The sequence below is a fragment of the Gallus gallus genome, chromosome 3 (genome assembly GCF_016699485.2).
Source record: "Gallus gallus isolate bGalGal1 chromosome 3, bGalGal1.mat.broiler.GRCg7b, whole genome shotgun sequence".
NCBI lineage: Eukaryota > Metazoa > Chordata > Aves > Galliformes > Phasianidae > Gallus > Gallus gallus.
This window is the reverse complement of record NC_052534.1, coordinates 49,838,245-49,860,036: the sequence shown is the minus strand read 5'-3', so window position 1 is coordinate 49,860,036 and position 21,792 is coordinate 49,838,245. Positions and strand designations below refer to the sequence as shown.

At 38.9% G+C, this 21,792-nt stretch overlaps 1 protein-coding gene across 6 annotated transcripts in view; it reads left to right on the top strand.

Annotated features, from left to right (window-relative positions):
• CNKSR3 (CNKSR family member 3) overlaps window positions 1–17,955 on the top strand; it is a 62,249-nt gene extending 44,294 nt beyond the window's left edge. For 5 of the 6 annotated variants that reach the window (XM_015284252.4, XM_015284250.4, XM_046939251.1 and 2 more), the window contains 8 exons: window positions 920–1,039; window positions 2,787–2,846; window positions 7,107–7,175; window positions 7,392–7,538; window positions 9,046–9,170; window positions 11,700–11,908; window positions 12,332–12,433; window positions 13,844–17,955. In XM_015284252.4, the coding sequence (XP_015139738.1) occupies window positions 920–1,039; window positions 2,787–2,846; window positions 7,107–7,175; window positions 7,392–7,538; window positions 9,046–9,170; window positions 11,700–11,908; window positions 12,332–12,433; window positions 13,844–14,142 (1,131 nt within the window). In that variant the 3' untranslated portion in view covers window positions 14,143–17,955. The remainder of the gene's footprint in view (window positions 1–919; window positions 1,040–2,786; window positions 2,847–7,106; window positions 7,176–7,391; window positions 7,539–9,045; window positions 9,171–11,699; window positions 11,909–12,331; window positions 12,434–13,843) is intronic. The other variant, XM_419685.8, reaches the window with a different exon arrangement.
• Window positions 17,956–21,792: the final 3,837 nt, after the last annotated feature.

Here is a 21,792-nt window from a genome sequence, read left to right as displayed (position 1 = left end):
GGTGGTGTTCCCAAATGGTGTATAAATAAGAACCGTGCTGTGTCCTAAATCCTTCCTCTCTGTTAAGCTTTTGTAGCATACTTTGAGTTGCAACATTGCTTTAGCTAACGTCAAGACCTAAAACACACTGGGGCATTAGAGAAATTTGCCGGTGTAGGGAGCGCTCAGATTTTCTATGATAGTTCTCATGATTAATTAACCATTCTGTTACTTAAGTTATAAAAGATAAGGCTATTCCACCTTTGACTTTACTGACACACACAGAAGGTCAGAATATGCCTTTAGCTATAAAATTGGCTTTGGAACAGTCATGTTTTGGTCAAAAGGAAATATGAACCTTGTCTACATAAGCATTCCAGAGAAGGTCAGCTCAGAGGCACAGTGGAGAGAAGTAATGCTGAAACACTGAAATGCTAGATGTCCTACTTTATACTGTAAAGCTTTCTACAGATAAGTTAGTGGCCAGCACCTCCTTTAAATTTTTTTTTAATGATGCATTGACAAATTTATTCTCATAACAGAAATAAAGAACGATATAAAAAATTGTCAGTGGTTCCCCCAGGAATCATCAAAATGTTTCATTATTTTAATGGATTACTCTTTGATAAAAATGAACATCAAACTTTTTTTTTGCTCTGTTTTACATGTTTGTTTATTTTCTTTTTAAACTCAGGGTGTACTGGCTTCTGTTAATGGTGATGAGGTGACGCTAATGAAAGTAAATCATCTATACTAGGTTACCATAGGGAGATAAACATGCTGCAGAATAGATATGTACAAATGAATCTTGTGTTTCAGTGATTCTTGACAGTGCTTTGTTATTGGACCAATGTTTAGAACTAATTTACTTTCTATTTTTGAAAACTGAAAGAAGCCAGGAGAGAATTGTAGTACTGGTTGTTGTATGTTTTCATTACAGTCCAAGGCTTTAAATGGAATTTGTGATAAAGCCATCCGATCAACTACAGATCCATTGATGAGCCAATGTGCATGTCTGGAGGAGGTTCATTTAACCAACATTAGACCTGGGGAAGGCCTGGTAAGAACCAACCTTGACAATCCCTCATGTTTCATAGTTACTTGTGTGGAGCGATTCTTCATACTTCTTCATACAGATACTTCAGAACTGCTAGTTTCCTATAGGAAGTAAAAAGAGGCAGGGAAAGGAACTTCAGAGGTTGTCAAGATATGTGTTAGGGTGTCTGATGGGGATGTATATGCAAGTTAATAGTTCCCAAATTTTGGATGGTAAAGTGCTGCATTAATGTCTTAATGAGAATTTAGGGGAATTTACAGATGCTCAGGAAATTGATCACTTTACTTCTGGAAATCATATTAACCAGATGGGTTTTTTTGGGGGGGGGGAGTATGGAGGCAAAAGGGGGATGGGAAAGGGATTAGGTAGGGAGAAGGTGATGAAAAATGGTGTTTGCGTTTCTGAAATACGTATTCTATGTGTATTTTTAGCAAGACTAAAGAATATGAGAATTTCTGAGATTTGCTGTTAAGGAGAACAAGGAAAATCCTTTTAACAGTTTGGTGACTGTGTGACATTACTGAGTGTAGTTCATTTGGTGAATTCTGCTTAACTAAGTGCTGGTTATGAGAAACTGAATTCGAAATTGTATTGGATTTTCTGACTGGGAAATACTCAGAATGTTTTGGAGGAAATTTAAATGCCTAAGTGCATGTGTATTCTCCTGTTCTTCCTGAAAAGACAGAATTGATGAGCACTATTGTAGAAAGCCTTACACTCTAACGGTAATACATAGTTTAATGTAGACCACTCGTTTTGACTGAATTAGTCACGAATTTGTGAAACTTTGAGGAGCTGTTTTTTCATTGCACAAGCTACAATGAAGCTTAAACTAAGCAAGAAATGAGGAGGTGGATGCACAGAACTTGCTGCCAACAGGTAAACAGAAAAGGAAATTAGGATGTGAAAAAAAATCTAGTGTGTTTTCTTACACTTCTAAACAAATGTAGTATCTTCTGGCAGATAAGCTGCACATGACTCCTGAACAGCGCTGCAGTTATGTAGCAAAATGTGAGTACTTCTAACAACAGCCACTAGTAGGAATATTAAAGAGATTTAGTTTTGTTCGTAAGTGATGAAACCAATGTAGTGGTCACTTCTTGTAGGGAAATCTATGTACATATTATTTAGCAGCCTGTTGATGACTTTTATTTCATATGGTCAACACCAATTTCATCTGTGTTTGTTCTTGCCTTTACACTTTGTTAACAAATATAACCACGAATACTAGTGCCAGGGCTTTCATTGCTTTTATTTTATCACTATTGTGGTTACAAGACAGCTTGTATTTTCACTCGCTGAGAGAGGTTGTAGTATGTAATATTTGTAGCCCACCAGTGTAAGTGTGCTTTGTAAGGAGAGCTAACGGCCATTTAGTAGAGCTTGCAGTTCTCTAATGCGGACAGCTCAGTAAGGAAGTAATTTAGTTCAAGACCGAAGACTGAAAAGGCAGCAAAACTAGTAGAGTTTGGTGTTACCAACCAAACACTATTTGTAAATTGCATTCCTTGTGCTAGTTTTTCTAAGTAGTTACTAATATTACAATTAACTACAGCAAAAGTGATCTGTGACAAAGTTGAGAATGTTGTGATGTTAGTGATATTGGGTTGCACAGTTTTCTTGGGAGAATGTGTGAATTTAAATCTTGTTAATATTGTTTTGAGTCTGTTGCCAACAGTTATTTAATCAGATATGTTACACAACGTTGTTTTATCTTTAAATTTGTTTTTCATTTTCTGCTTTCATTTAGGGTATGTACATCAAATCAACTTATGATGGATTACATGTAATTACAGGCACCACAGAAAATGTAAGTGAAGTAAATGTAGATTAACTCAGGCTATCTGAATGTAGCTTTGATTTTATTTTTTTTCACTGCATTTTCTTGCTTTTCCTGTAACTTTACATGCTGTGTGGTGCATCATTTGTTTATCAAGAACTTGTAAATATTTTTATCTGCGTGTTTCACTGTTAGCCTAATTAAACTAGTTCCTGCAAGTAGGTGAGGTACTTCAAACGCTTGGCATCAGTACAGTTACTTAAATAAGCTACTGTTCTGAGAGCTTTTGGTCTCCTTACAAAGACATGGAGGTATGTATTTGCTCTCTCCTGGCAAAAGAAGTCGGTCTTAGTGAAAACACTTAGGTGATTCTGTCTAAAATTCAGTAATAAATAATGAAATTAATGAACTGTCCAATGTCTAAATTACTGTGCAGAGTAAGAAATGAAATATTTAAGAGTGATCTGCTGGAAGGAAATGATCAAACGTGATAGACAACAATGGTGGTTTTTGCTGCACATGGCTGCTTATTTTATTCTTGCACTGAGCTTTCTGTAGCTGAAACTTCAGTAAAAGCTTTTAGGAAGTCATTGCAGTGAACCTTTCATGAGCAACTGCAACTTGTGGCTGATGCTGCAGTGTTCTCATCACTGCCTCCCTAAAGAGCAGATACTGGAAGAGAAAGGTAGCTGAGGAGCTTGGTCTTGTTGGTGTTTGTTGTTGCAAAGAGGAAAGAACTAGTTCTAGCTGTATGTTGCAAAGTCCAGGGGTCTGGGAGGAGCAGGTGGAAATGTGTGCTTGCAGTTCAGAGTGAAAACTGAAAGCTTTTATAGCTGCCAGCTTGTAATACTATTGGCCTGACCAACTGTGTAAAGGATCTGAAATACACTGAATACTCTGAGTGCAAAATCTACTTTGACAGCAGTTTTAACATTTGATAAATGTGAAAGACTGTGATGACTGATGCCAGGCTCCCCATGCATGCATAGATAATTTTCTAGAGGTTGTGGCTGGTGCTCTATTATTTCTGTAGCTATTTCTATGGCTTTACGTGTTGACCTAAACTTTTGCTTTATGAACAGTCGTTCTTCCTTTGGGGAAGCTCTTTCCTTTGTTGCAAAAATCTTGAGAAGCAATTGAGAGAACTGCACCCAACTGGTGCCTTTCTGGTGGCGTGGTATCATTTAGGTAAGGCTGGGTCTTAGCTGAATTTTCTTGTTAGATTTGGGGTGATATTTTAGCAGCTATCCCCCAGAATTGATTTGTTGGAATGCTGTCGCATTGCACACCAAAAATGATAGTAGTGTATGTTGAAATGACTGGGAAAGTCCACGCATTTGCTACCAGTCAGACAAGAGGATTCCTGAGTTGTGCCACCCTGCTTGTGACTTTCTGCCTCATGTTGGCCTAGTTCTAAACTTGATTTTTGTCTTCTAGTCTCACAGTGCGATGGCAGTACTGACTGCTGTCCAGTGCTTGTGTGAGTCTCCCGCTTTCCCACAGCCAGGGTGTCAATCCTCCAAAGGACAGCTTGAAATGAGTTTTGTTTTCCACAACTTAGCCATGGCTCAAAATTTTTCATGGTCTTGGTTGAATCATCTTATACGTGGCCTTCCACAGAGGCATTTCCTTTCAGAGGAAGCAAGAAGACAATGAAAAAAATGTTACTTGTGATAACTGTAGGCTCCTGTAAATTCTATCACGTCATCTTCTCCCATTACATAGTTTATTGCTACAGTTCCTTTTAACAATAATAATAATAAAAAAATTCAGCTCTGAAGTTGTGGTAATGAGGAGAGAGACCTTTACCCAGCTGCATCAGTCATGCATCATGGGGGAGAGCTGGTGTGCCACCAGCTGGTTATTTCTTGAGTAGGGGAAATGGGAATAGGCTGCAGAAGCCCTGCAGAGTGCCAGGCTGGCACACCTGTGCACTTCAGTGTTGCCAAGGCTATTCATAATTGCTATGTCATGGAAAGAGATTGGTTTTAGTAACTGCAGCAATAGGTGGTGCATGGCACCAGCCCTAGATAAATCTGAGTAAATATTGACACAGTTATCTGTTCATTGCTAATCAGTATCCAGGACTTGCCTTGTGTTCCAAGAAAAAGATCTTTTAAGTTGTCTTTCAAATATCTGTTTTAAACACACTTGGATGTATATAGGCATATATTTTATCTGTTGATCTTAATGATGCAGGCAGATAATTTAACATTGAAGTTGATAGCTCTTAAATTAGGAAAAAGCAAAGCAAAGTTGGAGAACTCTCCTCTTCTGTGGGTTGGAGAGTTCCTAGTTCTCTGGCTAGTATATTCAAAATATTAACATTTTCTTATGTTTTGAAATCAATATAAATTTCAAAACTGCATTTAAGATTAATCCTATATTAGAACAGAAGTAATCTCTTGTAATTCTTTCACAATCATAGAATGGTTTGAGTTGGAAGGGACCTTTTAAGATCATTTAGATCCAATCCCCCTGCTATAGACAGAGATATCTCCCACTAGACCAGGTTGCTGAAAGCCCATCATCAACGCATTCAGGGAATCTCTTTGCTGGTGCCCTGCTATGTTGACCTTCTAACAGATATAGGAGTGTTTGAAGTGCCCCATAAGAAACATATTTTGTGACTGTGAAGCTGCTCCTTTCCGCTTCATCCACTTGATCTTTCTGATCAGATGGTCTGTAGCGGGCTCCCCTATGATGTCTCCTCCCCGTGCCTTCCCTTTAACCCTGATTCTTATGCTCTCTGTGAGGTCCTCATCCATCCCCAGGTGGAGCTCCATGTGCTCCAACTGGTCATTGATGTAGAGGACAATGCTCCTTCTCCCTTGCTTGTCCTTCTTAAAGATTTATACCCATCTATTGCTACACTACAGTCATGGGAGCCATCCCATGTGTCTAAGTGATGTCAGCGACATCATAGCCCTGTAGGTACATCCATGTCTATAAATCTTCTTGCTTGTTTTCCATGCGTTAGTGCACAGGTGTTTGAGGCTCCCGTTGGTGCTGATTTACGAATTGTTCCCTTATTCAGCACTTTAAGTTCTATCTTCCTGGCCCATGATCCAACTCCAGGCTCAGGGCATCCATTAGTGTCATCAGCCTCAAAGTGGGATGGGTTGAGGATCCTCTCACCCCACTCCCCCAGCAACTCTAGTTAAAAGCCCTCCTGACTAAATTGGAGAGCTTGTTGACAAAGACATTCTTCCCCTTCTCTGAATGATAAACCTCATCTGCTCCCAGAAGAACAGACTTCTCAAAGCTAATTCCATGGCATAAGTCACCGAAGCTCCGTTCATGGCACCACTCCCTTGAGCACTTACTGATTTTTATTAATTCTATCAGCCCTTTCCCTCTCCATCTCTTTCATTGTGAGGATTGATGAGAAAGCTACTTGTGTTCCCAGTTCTTCGCAGCTTCTGCCAGCTCCTTGCAGTCCCTCTTTATATTCACAGCTGTGTCACTGTTGCTTATGTGAAACAGCAGTAGTGGGTAGTAGTAAGTAGGACATACAGGGTCTAGCAACCTCTCTGTCACATCCTTGATGTGGACCCTTGACAAGCGGCAGACTTTCTAGACAACGAGTCAGGACCACAAATGGGTGCCTCTGTGCCCCCAGGAGAGAGTCACCCTCCACTATCACCTATTGCTTTTTCTTAGTTGCAGAGGTTGTTGTGCAATGGGAAGCTGGTCTGGCTACCTTTCTCAGACCTTACCTGTTACAGATTCTTTTTCCTTCTCAGTCTGCAGAACTGCTTCATGGTTCAGGCTTTGAGGCAGTCTTTTTTTCTCCTGTTACTCTTTCTCGTGGTGATTAGCCATTTCTCATCACTGTTGGCTTCCCCTCTAACTGGATGTGCTGGTGGGGGAGTTTGGGGCTTTTGGCCAGACTGTGGATTCAGTGCAGGTTGCACTTTGACTCCAGCTGTCCATCTCCATTTCTGCCTCTCTGATAGTACACAGCCTTTTGACTGTCTCCTGCAGCTCAGATAATACTGTCTGGAACTGCAGTACAAACTGAAGACAAAAGGATGGGAAAGACAGTTCTATGAATGAAGTACAGTTTGTTGTGTGGCACATGTAGACTATGCTTTCTCCCTTACCCTCTAGTACCCTTACTATTAAAAAAAAATAAAATCCTAAATCGATGGATGTAATGTGATCTGTGTGGAAATTTTCCATGATGTTCTGCATCGCATATACAACCTTTAACTTAGTCTTTTGAGAATTGTTATGAGAGACAAGAGAGCCTGCTGAAGCACATAACTCCTGTTTTCTCCTTTGTAGTCTCCTGCTGATAGATCTCAGAAGATTCATGCTGGTGATGAGGTGATCCAGGTTAACCAACAAACTGTGGTAAGTAACGGAAAGTCTTTGCACACTTTCTTACACTTTTTTTCTCCTATAACTGTCCTATAAAAAAAAAGTTTGCAATTTTTTTCTTCATTTTGGCTTTTTCATATCTTTTTTTAGGTTCACTGAAAATCAGTGTTTGACTTAACAAGGGGATTGCTTATTTATTCACTTTCTGAAAAGTAGTATCAAATTAAAGATGCCATTATTCTTTTAAAGGTTGGGTGGCAACTAAAAAATCTTGTGGCAAAATTGCGAGAGAATCCTGCTGGAGTGAGGCTGCTTCTCAAGAAACGTCCAACTGGCTCTTTTCACTTCACCCCTGCTCCACTGAAGAACCTGCGCTGGAAGCCACCCTTGGTGCAGGTAATAGGCTTCTGATAGACTGTGATGTCTGGCTGTGAATTGATTTTCTTTTTAATTTGAAAGAGAAAAATACTGGAAATGCTCCCAGTTGCTCGTGTTTGAGTGTAGGTTAAAGTAGTTTATGTGAAATGATTGTCATCTTCTGATTCCTAAATAAAAGGGAAAATGTTCTTAGCCAGTTAATGCCCTTCTTGATACCCAAAGGGTCTAGATGTGTTGAGCTTTTTAATCGGCATGCCATTGAAAGTACTTATCTGAGGTGAAACTTCTGATATGTATGGAATTCATCAGTACAGAATATTAAAGGCTTCTTCTATTTAGCATTGTAATTTTTTTGTTGTTGTTGAAATAACTTTGATTATCTCATGTACTCATCCTCTTCTTAGCCTGGTGAAGAGCGGGGAAAGACTGAGCTTTTTCTTTTAAAAAGTTGTTTAAACTACTTCTTTAGATAACATTTAGTTGTTGGGTAATTTGCTGGTTCAGTAATTAGCAGACAGCAAAAGTGATGTTCATAGCTCTTTAATAACCTTTTCTTAACCTAGCCATTCCCCAGAATGGTTAAGAAAGCTTAGGACTTAATGCTTTTGGAAGAAAATATCCTAATTGAATCTAAACTGATCACCTGAAATAAAGAAAACCAGAGATAATTCACATTCCTACTTCTGTTCTGACACGTCTCCCCACAGCTGTAAGGATACCTTAACAACCTGTGATATATCGGTGGATATTTTAAGTCCCAGTGCATGCAGCTTCTTTCAGTCTGGGTACAGGATGTATGCTTGACTCTTCTCTCAGCCCCCTCCACTGTCCTTTCTCTAATGCATGTATTCTGTTTTTGTGGCATGATGTCTGTCATATAACCAGAGCCAGAAAAAAAAAAAAAAAAAAGAGGGGGGAAAAAACAGGTGTAGGAATGGGAAAGAGAGCGCCTTTGCTCTCCTGAGACAAGATCCTGATAAGACTCTGGGGACACTGAAATGAGTCACAAAGATCAAGTGCTAAACTTGCTTAGATGAGCAGTAACAAATGTATTTTTCCTTTCCTTTATTACTTGATGAAATTGTTGGTAAACTTTATTGTATTCTTGCCAGTGTCCATGAGGCAGGCACTGGATTGTATGAAATAAATGTAGTATGTACTGTCTTTGTAAGTTCTACAGATCATGTGTATATGTAACAAATTACATTATTTTAATAGATCAAAAAATAAAAGGTCTTGTCTATTGCATTTTCTGTCTATGGAATTTACATGAGAAATAGAACTGAAGGGAGCAAAATACTCTCTAAGCAATGCATTCTACTTGTGGTAGGATTTATGTAGGACTGCAATACAAACCAAAACAAGGAGCAAAAGAAAATGCTACGAAGTTGTGCTTTAAAATCAATAACAACAACAAAAAAAACCATATTAATTATACCCATATGAAGTGGTACTATTGATTGTTTTATTATATATTTTTTGGATAATAAATGCACAGATGTCTGATAGTTATCTAATGTTTCAGACCAGTCCTCCACCAACTTCAACCCAGTCTCCAGAAAGCACAATGGACACTTCAGTGAAAAAGGAGAAGCCAGCCATTTTGGATCTGTACATACCACCTCCACCAGCTGTTCCATATTCTCCTCGGTATGTAAATAAACATGTCTTGAATGTACCAAACAAAACCTCCTTTATTATATTTGTTTCTGAGTTGGTTTCACTGAATCATATCATAGAATCATAGAATGCACTGGGCTGAAAAGGACCATAATGATCACCCAGCCATGGACAGGGTTGCCAGCCACTAGATCAGGCTGCCCAGAGCCACATCCAGCCTGGGATGGACTAGTTTGCAGTTAGAGCTCTGTAAAAATTAGTTTGATGAAAATGCGGATCACATACTTTCATTTAGTTGCTTGAATACCTAAGATTATATAAACTACCAGGATCACTATAGTTTTTTTATTGTTGGAAGACTGTTGTGTCTTCTGTAGATCAGTTATTTCCAGAACATAAATGGATGTTGTCCCTTGTTTTGTTGTGGAGTTATGTTTTTACTTTTGTTTATATCTGACTGTGCATACCAAGAAGCCATTTTTCTGTCACTTTTTCCACTGCTCTGTTTAGCAAGTCTAGTAACTATTAAGATAGTTAGGATTGAAAAGAACTTGTTCTAAACTGTTAAACTTGCATATTATATAACACAGGAATGTTCCCACTGAAGGGAAGGGAGAGTCAGTTCACTCCACCTCATTTTTTCCCCTGTGGTGTAAACTATAAAAATGCAGATCTGTGTGTACAAAGGGGGAAGGTTATGGTATGGCTAACTGTTGTTTGTTCTTAAGTCCTCATTGACTAATGCCAGAACCCTGCCAGCTGACCTAAGAAAGCATTGGACAAAAGGGTTTCCAGGCGGGGAATGCTTCCTGACCTGCCCTGACACTCTATGTACACGTAGATTCTGCACAGAAACTTGGCTGACCTTTTGCTACAAGACTTGTATGGGAGGAGTACTTGTCTCCTGTCATGTAAGGCCTGATCTGGAGACAGAGTCTGTACTACTGTAGTGTTCAGGGCAGTAGAGGGCAGGGGAAGGTTGCCTGTAAACGGAGGGTCTGAAGTTGGACTGACCTTGACTTGCTTTTTCCCTGTGTTTCATGTTTATGCACGCTCAATTCTTAATTAAAAGAACAAAGTCTCTTAGTGGAAAAACAAGTATATAGATTTAACAACTCAATTTAGATTGTTTTGGTCTCTTAAATCACAGAATCACAGAGTTGCATCATTGCATTTTAAATGTGTTGGTGAATTAGGTGCATGGGCTTAGTTTGTTTACTTATATTTTTCCTAAAGAGTCGCACAATGACATCTAGCTACAAACACCTTTGGATCTGAATCCTGTTGGCTGGGAAGGATGTAGCAATATGAGCTGGGAAACTTGTCCTGGATGATGCAGGGAAAGATAGTGGCTCATGGGGACTGCTACTTGACTTCAACCTTCAAGTAAAGTAAAGTGTAGGAAGTTGTGGCAGCTAGGAAGAGGGAAAAGGACAGTTCTCTCACTGTGTTTGGTTATTTAACTTCACCTCTACTTGTTTTGCTCCTCTTTTGAAATTGCAATACATTTGTGTGGTCACTTTTGCCCTGTGCCCCCATCATCCTCTTCTCCTCCTTTCCCACTGTGGACCTTTTCTGATCCAATACTTAGTGCTGGCACTAAGGAGAGAGCAGTGACTGTTTGTCCTCCCCAGGGTGCATTCTCCACATGGTGGTGTTGTAGGAGAGCTGTCTGCTTACATGTGGTGGTGGTGGTGTAACACTTACGTGTACTTTCTGGTCTGCGAATCTCCATAAATAGCTTCCTCCTATTCACTGAGATCTAGCATTGGAAAAAATGTCAGTACTGGGCTGTGTACATACTTAGAGAATCAGCTGAATATTTTTTGTCTGACTTGGCTAGTTGCTTCAAACAAGACTATAGTGTATACAGAAAAGGAGATTAAAAAAAAGAGGAAAATCCTAAGTTAGAGGGTGCCTTTTCTTCTAAAAAAGTTTTAACCAGGACTGGTTCTGAAAATGGATGCTTCTAATGAAAGATCTAGGAAGGGGAGTCCTGCAGAAATTGCTCAAGATCACTTATATGTGCTATGAATTTATTACTGAAATTCTCAAGGGGGTCCCACTTCTGGGTGAAGAAGTAGGTGAATGTCCAGTGTCAGTTATCGGCCTCTTTACATTATAGGAAAGCATAGTCCCTCCAAAGGAGACACTCTATACTGCCACTACCATTTGGATAAACCTGTGGATGCAGTCCTCTGCCAGAGCTGTTTACTGACTAGGCAGTGAATTGGGAACTTTGATACCCTTAAGGCCTAAAGGTCTCATTCTCAAAAGTCTTCCTAGGGCTAGTACCTAAAGGAACCTCTAAATGTCTCTGTTAAATTACTGGCTTGTTAAAGGTGAATTTTGCATGAAGAGGATAACTTTCTCTTCTTGGTGAATATGTTTAATGAAGTCTTTCATCACTTGACCTATTTTTTTTCTTCAGCATGTTTGCAGCACAGTCCCCATTATCAGGGGCGTGACTGCGGGCTTAGAAAATATCTTTCAAACCTACTCATGCTTGCAGAGTAAAATTCCTTTTAAGCTGCTAATTGAAGCAAACTGTTCTTTCAGAGATGAAAAGGGGAGTTTTCTGTATGGAGGAGGCAGCAAACCCAGTCATCCATTACTTGGATCCAAGGGTGCCGAATCTCCCAATTCTTTTCTGGATCAGGAAAGTCGAAGGAGAAGGTTTACTATTGCTGATTCTGATCAGCTGCCTGGATATCATATGGAAGCAAATATACTGCCAGCCAAGATGAGAGAAAAAACACAGTCATATGGTGAGTTCATTACTCTTTCACTATTGATATTCTGATAAACACTTCAGTAGCTGGATGTTAAGGGCAGTCAGCACAAAGTGTGAATGAGATTGAAATTCTACATCTAGAATAATTTCACTAAGGAATGTCATTCAACTCGGCACTTATGCCATTCCTGTCCGTTTCCACGTGTATAGTGGTTATAACTTGTGATCATTATGTTGATTGCCACTGTAAATAAACAAGTAGCTAGCTGTTTAATCTCAGCAGAATGCTTCCTCGTATTCCACTGATTGAAGTATCCTGAAATATTTATTTCTACAATTTTATCTGCTTATTTTCCTGTATCTTGCTCCCTTTTCTTAACTGTGAAAAGTATAAATTTAAACATGGGTTCTCCAAACTTAATGTAACTCCTTACAACTTTCACTCTGTTGCCTTCAGGAAAACCTCGTCCCTTATCAATGCCTGCTGATGGGAGTTGGATAGGAGCTGCGGAACCCTTCTCAAGGCCACGAGCACCAGGAAGAAAAGGCAAGATTTTAGGTCTCATCTCCTTTCTAGATCTCTCTCTAGGATCTTCTTGGGGTGAACTGCCTAAATTAGGATTGAAGGATTAGCATTTGCATAGCATTGAACTGATCCAAGATGACTGTTTTAACAGGAATGCCAGATGGTAGTTGTGAAATTTGTGAGCTTGTTCAATGCTGGGGCTCAAACTTTGTTTTTTGATCTTAAAATTTACGTGAATGTGAAAAGTAGTCTGGGAATGACTACTGCAGCTATGTACTTGTCTCCTTACGTCACAGATTTACTATTTTTCTCTTACACACCTTTCCCTTTCTTCTGCAAAGGGAGGAGCTTACTGATTTTATGAAAAACTGCTTTTTTGATCAGTTTTTGGTTAGCTTACTGTGGAAGCTGTTGTAGAAGCAATTTTTTTTTTCTCAGAAGTAAAGAGTAGGGCCTTTTAGGAGTTGCTATTTGCTGCTGTTAGAAAACAACATTCTGAAGATGCCACAGAGGGTATGAGACACAAAAGCTGATGTCAGATTAGATGTCTTTTTTTTAGTTTCCTGCAATGCCCTTCTCTTCCCTCCTACTCATTCCTTTATGTCTGACATACTACAAATTCTGTTATAATGGGAAATAAATGAGACGACTTCAGTTTATTCTTGAAATCAATTACAAAAACGAATGTGTAATTCCAGGAAAAATAGAAGTGAAGAAGCATGAACATGAAAGGATATTGGAAACACACTAAGTAGGTAGTCTCTCAGGATGATCACCACATTCCAGGGCTGTTATTTTGTGGTGCTTTTTTTTTTTTTTCCCTTTTTTACCTTTTTTTTTTTTTTTTAACTTGCTAGTTGTTAACACACAGAATGAACCTAGGTGTCTCTAGCAGCAGTGATGCTCAGGAATCTAGGAAAGAGGTTTTTTTTATTTTTTTATTTTTTTTTTTAAAGAGGCAAGCATCACAAATCAATAATCAAAATCAAGTAAGTGCTTACATTTTTATCTGCAAGATTAATTTCTGTTATTCAAAGTAATGTTTGTAGCTTTTAAGATAGTTGTGTGCATATAAAGATGGATTCAACCCTGGCCTATAGCACCTTGAATGAAGTATCACAAGGAGATTTTCTAGGTCTGGCTTATGGTTCACACGAAGGTGGTCTACGTTGGCTCTTATGGTGTGTGAATGAGGGAATTTGGGATTTAACAGTCAATGTTAGTCAGTGTAGTCAATGTGCTAAATGCTTTAAAAAAAAAAAAAGATGCTTTAAGTGTCATTTATTGACAGCTGTTTGTGTCCAGGTGTGTTATTAAAGGCAACCAGAATCTGGGAAGTGCTGTTAGTGTTTCTAAGGACCATTATAAAAATAAAAAATAGGAATGGAATAATAGTTGTTTTGAAACCAGCAATAATTACTTTTCTTCCTTCGGTTCCCACAGGTGAAGATGTCCTCTGCAGGTACTTCAGTAATGAAAGGATACCCCCAATCATTGAAGAAAGTCCCTCCACACAACACCCGTTTTCAAGGCCCATGTCTGAGAAGCAGTTAGTAAGGGGAATGGATTATATTCGAGGCAGCAGGTGTTTTATGAATACAGACCTCCACAACAGTGCAACAATTCCTTTTCAAGAGGAAGGTGCTAAAAAGTCCTCTGTTACATCATCCACAAAATCTTCCTCTGCAGAGCCCTCGCTACTGGTCAGTTGGATAACAAGGCTTAAATTGTTGACTCATTGACTATTGATCACAGGATGGTTACCCAAGTGCCTTGGTTCATCAGTCAGACTTCTCTGCTTTTCAGCTTAACTGATGCATAGCGACTAATGCAGTGTTCTTTTCCTGGAGAATCTTATTCTTGACTTTTTGTTTGTGATTTTTGATGCATCAGAGGGTTGTGTGCACGGAGGAAAGAAAGATGAAGTTCTTCTTAATGGCCAAAGGTTAGGTGTTTGTTCCCTGGGAAATGAGTAAAATTTTGGTGATATAGTGACCACACATGACCTGAAATCTGCATTGCTATTCAGAGGAAACCTTTGTATTACAGTGAAGTCCAGTGGCACTTTATTTGTCTGAATGCTCAGAGGCTGATGTGACTGGCTGGATGTCATAATAGGCAAGGCTCAGTGAAAGTTGTGTTACTTTCCTGACCAGGAAAGGCAAGGAGGCAAAGAGCGGTTTGGTACAACTTAGCAATATGTTGCAAGATCTTATTGCATGATAAGCCTGTGAGGATGAAGTAGTGGCATTGCTATTCTAATATCCAAGATCTGAGGGAAGTCTTAGGAAGAGGGGTCTCTTATCTAGAGACATTTGCAAGTTGGGCTAGTCTAACTGTAAATCTGTCCAACCTGCTTTATATTCTATGCTATTCTTCTACTGTTATGTAACACAGCAAAATTAAGTGCACAGAACAGCTGAAGTGCTCATCCCTAAAGATGTATGGATTGTTACAATATGCCATGGAGATGCATCTGTTGAGGTGGTAAAAATATATATTTTTTTCCTTAAATGTTTAAGAATGATTTGCTGTTAACCAAAGTAATCTTTGAAAGGCAGTCCTGTTGGACTTAGGAGAATTTTACGGTGGTTCAGTTTTTGAAAGATGTGTTAGTTTTTATGAAAAGTATGTGCTATGATACATTACAATTGTAAGATATCTTGCTATTTTAATTATAGCTCAATATTTTCCCACTCCAGAATTTTAAAGTAGTATTGGGTATTTTGGGAGAAAAATAAAACTTGTTTAACAAAAGAAGAGGATATTAAAGAGGTATTGTTTAAAATTGAATGTACATAAGATTGTTCGTATGCAAACAATTGTGTTTAATTTAAATGTTAAATATAGTTGTATATATTTTTTACTCAAACAGAGTTTGTACCTTCCTGTCTGCGGTACTGTGCATGAATTAGACAAATGAAAGAAAAAGGAAAGTCTTTGGTATTCTCCACTAATTTTATTTTCATAGATGTTATATTGCCAACAGCTTTTCCTCCTTTGGTCTTACTAAAGAAAAGAGGTCAAATTTGTAATTAATAATTGGTGGGGGAAGAGGGAGTTTAAACAGTAGTTTGCACTTTGGACTGAGGCAGGAAATGTACCTGATAACATGAGTATTAAAAACATACCATAATTCTGGCTATGAAGATATAGCCTTTGTTCTGCAACATGTTCTTGAAGTTGTGCTACAGCCCTGCAGAGACATGGTGTTAAATTCAGTTCTGAATTAATTACATTTGATTGTTTCTCACTGGTGATTTAAGTGAGGGCTGGTTTGGACCTCTTTGATTCTAGAAGATTATAGTATGGTAGACTTGCGCACCTCTGACATGGCATCTGTAGTAGGGACATAGACAATCACAATTGCAGTGCAGTTTTGGTCCTGCCCTGAAAAGAGGGCTCAAACTTCCATGTTTGAGGCACTATATTGTCCAGCCCCAAACTGACTGAACAGTTTGAAATAAGCAATACTAATCCAGTTCAAATAACATGCCTGACTGGGGAAGGATGCAACTTGGTGTACACATTCATGAATGTTGATATGGAAGAAACCATAGAAGTACTTGGTATCTTAGGATCCTCCTCAGCATGTTTTCAAAACACTGAAAAACTCAAGTTTCATTCCTTTGTTCAGTTAGGTTATCTTGCAGTTTGATCTAAGAGCAGCGGAAGGAACTTGATCTAATTCAACAAATAGCATTAAATCAGCTCATCTATGAGAAATGGAGGAATTCATAAGCACTTAGGCAATGACACTTTTCAAAATATTTTGTTGCCTAAATACAAGCTTAAAAAATGTCGACAAACAAAAAAAGAAAAACTTAACTATATATTCTCCTCTTCATGCTCCAGTGTTCTGATCATGCTGAGCTGAAGTACTGAATGTGACCTTTTGTTAGTCATCAAGGGTATCCAAGACCTGACTGTCTACAGCAAGAGTTGTCTGACTCTTGTGAACATGGGAAATGGACACCTTTCTAGAAATTACTAGAAGTTTTATTGTTGTTTCCACTGCAAGTTAGCCTAGATTACTGAGAATCGTGAAGTAGTTCTCACTTAAGTCATGTATGTTTTCCAATTAAAAAAGCAAATAATGCTGGTGGACTTCTTTGTATGTTTGTTTTCCTCTCCTCTTGAGTTTTATGCATCACTATTGATGGGCCTTTGGCTACTGGAGTGTATGTACACGGAATAAATGTAGCAGAAACCCATAGACAAGCTTTTATTGCAAAAGCTACATCCTTGCTACTGTGAATTTTACTCTGTGCTCTACTAAGTTACCATGTCATCTTGATATTTTTGTATGCAAGTATTGCTTAGTGCTCACTGTATGCTGCAAACCCTTTTATGTAGTATATGATATGTAGGAGTCTTTCTCTGGGAAGATGGCATTTTTTTTGGCTTTGGAAGAGAGGTATTTTTCCTCTTGGATAATCTAATGTAAAAGCTCAAATATATATTCTCAGTAATAATAAGCTATTTTGAGTTATGGTATGAATTGTAGATGTTGGATGTGTGTGTGCCCTTCATACCTCCTGACTCTCTCCTTCATCCATCTCTTGTAAAGTTTTAATACAACTACTTCACTTATGGGAAGAGACAGTCCAACAGAGTGACTTAAAATGTGGCCATCTCCCTGGGTTTGAAAGCATGTGGGTGGGGGTGGAAGAATAAATGCAGCTGAAAGACTTACGGGAGCAGACTCTATTCTTACTAGTATATGCAAGGGAAAAGATGAGTATCAGTGTAGGAAGACCAGCGTGAAATGGAAGGAACAGTAGAAAGCATGTGTTTAAGAGCAAGCTTTACTTCTCTATTATAAGTACTCTAATTGAAATGGTTTGTTTTCCTATGTGACCTGTTTTCCGTAGTAAAGAATAAAGATTAAAACACCTAATCTTCTCTATCTTTGTGCATAATGCGAAATATTAAGAAACTGATGTTTAGCAAATAGCAATGTGGCACAGATTGTTCAGTACTATCATTATCATTTTGGAGAAATGCTTCTGTTAGTTTGGGAGAATGGTTTAAAATGCAATCAAGACTTGTAGCAATGAGTGTTGTAATATTCCTGAATGGGATTGTTTTTTTTCTTTGCAGTAATGGCTCCTGTTAGAAGATCTGGTATATAGAGAACTGTTAAAAACTCAACTTTTGCAAATAACTCCTTCTGCACTTTAATCTCATCTAGAAATGGTGAAATCTGTTCTGTACTTATGTAATAACTTTCCCTACTCACCACTTAGAACCATATTAATTGAAAAGTGAGATGAAACATCTGAAAAGTCTTAACTCCAAAAGACTCTTGGCCCAAGAAATTAAACTTGTAAGATTGTGATCACTTAAGTCTGTACTCTGTGTGATGAATATAGAGGGTGCTCTGTAGTTTTGGAGAAGAAAAAAAAGACACAGTGAGGAGTAATTGCTAGCTTAATTTCAGAAAAAAGGTATGTAACAAGTTAAAAACTGTTGTTATGCAGAAACTTGGCTTGTCTCTTTGTAATGAAGATAAGTATGTGTATGTGTGATAATAAAAGCTATGCCTAGGTTCACTTTCCTAGTGAGTGCAACATGTGTAGTCAGATATATATTTAGTGCAGTACTACACACAGTATTCTGCTCTGAGTGCTCTGGTGTGGTGGCAGAATTACATGATTCATTGGGGATATGGATATATATATATATATATATATATATAAGTGTGTGTGTATATATAAAAACACCACAGAAATGAAAATATTTGGTATTTTTGCAATGTGTATAGTGATATAGTGTTTCAGGAATGTATACTTCAAAAATATTGGGTGGACTTCAATTTTAGCCTGCAGAGTATTTGCAAGCCAATATCCTGGGTGTTCCCATATATAAACATTATCTAGAATAATATTTTCTCGTAGTAATGTGCAAGAGGAAATCAGATATAAAAATTAATACTAATGGCTTGTGGAGAATTCAGGGCAATTCTTAAAGCTATCCTCTACTACTAAGGATAGTGAAATTAACCTGTGTATGGATTCTGGATGACCAGTAGAGGTGGAAAGAGTATTGAGTTTATACTAATCAGTGAATGGATTGTGTTTTCCTTCTCCTAAGCAGGTGGTTTTAAAGACAATCTGTATAAGCTGAGTGTTCATTGAGCTGAAAGAAGAAGAAAAAAATCTAAACTTTTCCAAGCCAGGAAACAGATGGTGAAGTTGACTTCCTTCAGAGTTGGAGAGGGTAAAGAATTTTCTGTGTATGAAAACTATTTGTGTACAAATGCAATTTCCTGTTTTATTACAGGTGGTCTTCACAAACTGCTCTGTACATGTAGCCACATCCTAAATAGACCAACTTAAACCTTTTCATCAGGCTGTAACTAGGATCTTGATGCTACATCTTGTAGCATGAATTAGAAAGGCTTATGCCTCATGGGTCCTTTGAAGTAAACTGATTTTGTTGAGCTGTAGAACTGAGAAGATCATGTGGCTTCTTCTCTTTAGTTTAAATGTTCCTTTGCACATGCTGTGTGTGTGGAGCACCTGCTTTTCGGATTTGGGCTGTCACATACTGATGCTTGTGTTGTATCACAAGCCATAAAGTTTTTTAAAGGTCAGGGGCTCTTAAAGCCTTAAACTAAAATGCAGAAAGAGCAGTCCAAAAAGGCTCAGTTCAGAGAAGGAAGAGAGAGGAGCACGGCTAAATTGAATGTGTGGATGAGTGTCCTTGTCAAACACTCTGTCAGCAGCATAGCAGTGGCTCTATGGATAAGACAGCCCACACAAGTTTATTCTGTGCCCGTTTGTTTCTGCTGCTACATTTGTGTGGTGTTGGAGTATGAAACAAGGGCAGTCACTCAGTGTGGAGCTATATATATATATATATATATATAGCTCCACACGTGGCACTTGAACTGTTAGATGCATGACATAAGCAGTCAAGAGCCACTGTCTACATATTTTCCCAAATTCTGCTGCCTATGTTGCTGCAGTATTAGTTTAAAATAGTAAGCCCTGTCTATCCTATACCTGCACAGTATGAACTGGGTCTCTTGTGTATGCAGCCAGCAGTTTTGCTGCTTTTTGTGGTAGTTGGTAACTGCCAGCAGCATTGTATCATCTCCTGCTGGGCCTCATGCAGCGGTCCAAAAGATTAGCTAGGTTGGATTTCACTGGACTTGGTCCAGAAGCAGTAGGTCAGATTTGAAAATCATATTGTTGGGTCAGTGTAATTTTAAGAAGTTGTGATTTTTTTTTTTGATTATACGTGTGAAATATGAAACAAGCAGAGGTTGGCTGTTGGATTTATTTTGCCAATAGGAAGAAAAATGAGAATTAAATACTCCTTGAGGGGGAAAATCCAGACCTTTGGGTGTCCTCCAGTTCCTGCTGGTGGGAGAGATGTGTTTGTTTTAGAAATACATGGGATGGATGTAAACGTTTACTTTTAAGCCTCCTTGTGTGGCCACCTCAGTTGTTACGTAGGATAATGTAAGCCACCAGCTTTCCCCCTTAAGCGGAATTAATCTTTTGCACATTTTTGGGAGAGGGCAAAGATATCTTTTGGTGCTTACATGTTTTGTTAAACTGGGTATGGAGATGGAAGAATTAACCACAGAACAAATGAGGTACAGAGCTGATTTTCAGGGAAAATCCCTGGTTCAATTTGTGACTACAGTTCACGCTCATTCTTTGGCCTCTGGTGAGGATGGCAGGCACTGTGGCAGTTTGGCAGGTAGGCCACAGCCAAGGAATCAGAGGTAACCATCTCCACTGTACAGTGCCACTGTAAGCAAGGTGACTTAGTTGCTTGTTATTTTTCTTGCAGCAAGTGAACTGTCTCTCAGGATGGATGGGTCAGTGTGGGAGCTGCTGGGTCCAGACTGCAGAGGAGCTGCAGCAGTGGTCTACGTTTGCTACTTGTCCCCGAGTCTTTGAAGCTCCTCTGGCAAAGCCTTGTGACCTTTGCTTAGAGACTTTTTGGTTTGGAAAATAATTACTAAAAGCCATAGAAAATGCCTTAACTGATACGTGTGTTTAATGGCTTTTCCAAGTGGCTACATGCTACTTATTTCCCTCTTCCTTCTGCCACTAGCTGCTTCCAGTGCAAATATTTCTAAAGAAGTCTTCACTTGTTTTCAGTTAAAGTTAATAGGAGTATGTGGTCACAAACAGACCATAAAGCTTTATCTGTAAGTGGGTAAAAACAGCAACTGAAAAGAAACCCCTTCTTCTATGTGATGGATAATAACCTTACGAACAATACTAAATAGTAATGAAACAGGATTTTCACCCCTCTGAAATGATCAACAGAACTTTAGCATCTGCGTCTTCAGTGGCTGTTTTATTGCAAGATCAGTAGCTCAGATGTTGTAGGTTCTTGTAGGGCAACTGAGGGGGCCTTAAATGTCTCTCTACAAAACGTGAACAGGGGCTTACACATAAGGTGGTTGTTGCTGAGATGATCTCCCCCAAGCTGACTGAATGACCCATTGCAGATGTGGAAATGTAAAAATATTTTGTATATGTCTTCAGTGTGGTTTTTCTTGTTCTTTCTTTCTTTATTTTTTGATTTTATTTTTTTGTGGGAGTTGGTATAACCGAGTATATAGGAAAAATAACTGATCTCCAAAATTTATTATTTCCCTTCCATCTTCCTGTCTACCCTTCTCTTCCTTAAATTAAGGCCAAGGGACTTTACAGGAATTTATCACACAAACAGCTATAAAGCTTTTAATATTTATAACATGATCTAGTTTGTTTCATTGTCTGAGCTCTCTGGTAAAAATAGCGCTGCCTGCAAGGCAGTATTTCCAAGCTCTTGGTTCATCTAAGAATTCTTCTCTGCTTACTCAGCTGCCAGCTTAGACTCTGCTTTGAAGCTGTGTACACCACCCCTAACAGTAGCTGGCCCTCAAACTATAAACAAACCGGCCTTTTATCACTGGAGAGCAAATAAGGTCTGCTTTTTCTCCTAGTTCTTGAGTTTTGTAACCCTGGATTTGCGAGTCGTGTTGGGAAGATGGGTGGGGACCTGCTGCACAGGTCCCCTCCCTTTTCCAGCCTGTTCCCCTCCTGCTGCCTATTGATTTCCTTGGCAGCATGGAGAGAAGAAGTGGTGAGCAGGAGCAGCCTACCAACTGCGGCAGCAGACTCTCTCTCCTCCCTCCCAGGAGCTGAGAACGGACTTGGCTCAGCTCCCAAAATACAGGTCTAGAAAGTTTTTGGTTGCAGAAGAAGCAGGAGGTACAAACATCTAGGATCAAGCCCATCTAATTATTTCCCAGAGGGGAATGCTCGCTTGGGATGCTGCGAAAACACGGCTGGGTATTATTAACCCTTGAAGAAGCAGTGGTGATCTCAGTGGTGCACTTCTGTCATGCAGGAGCTGCTCTTTTTGTTCAGGAATGG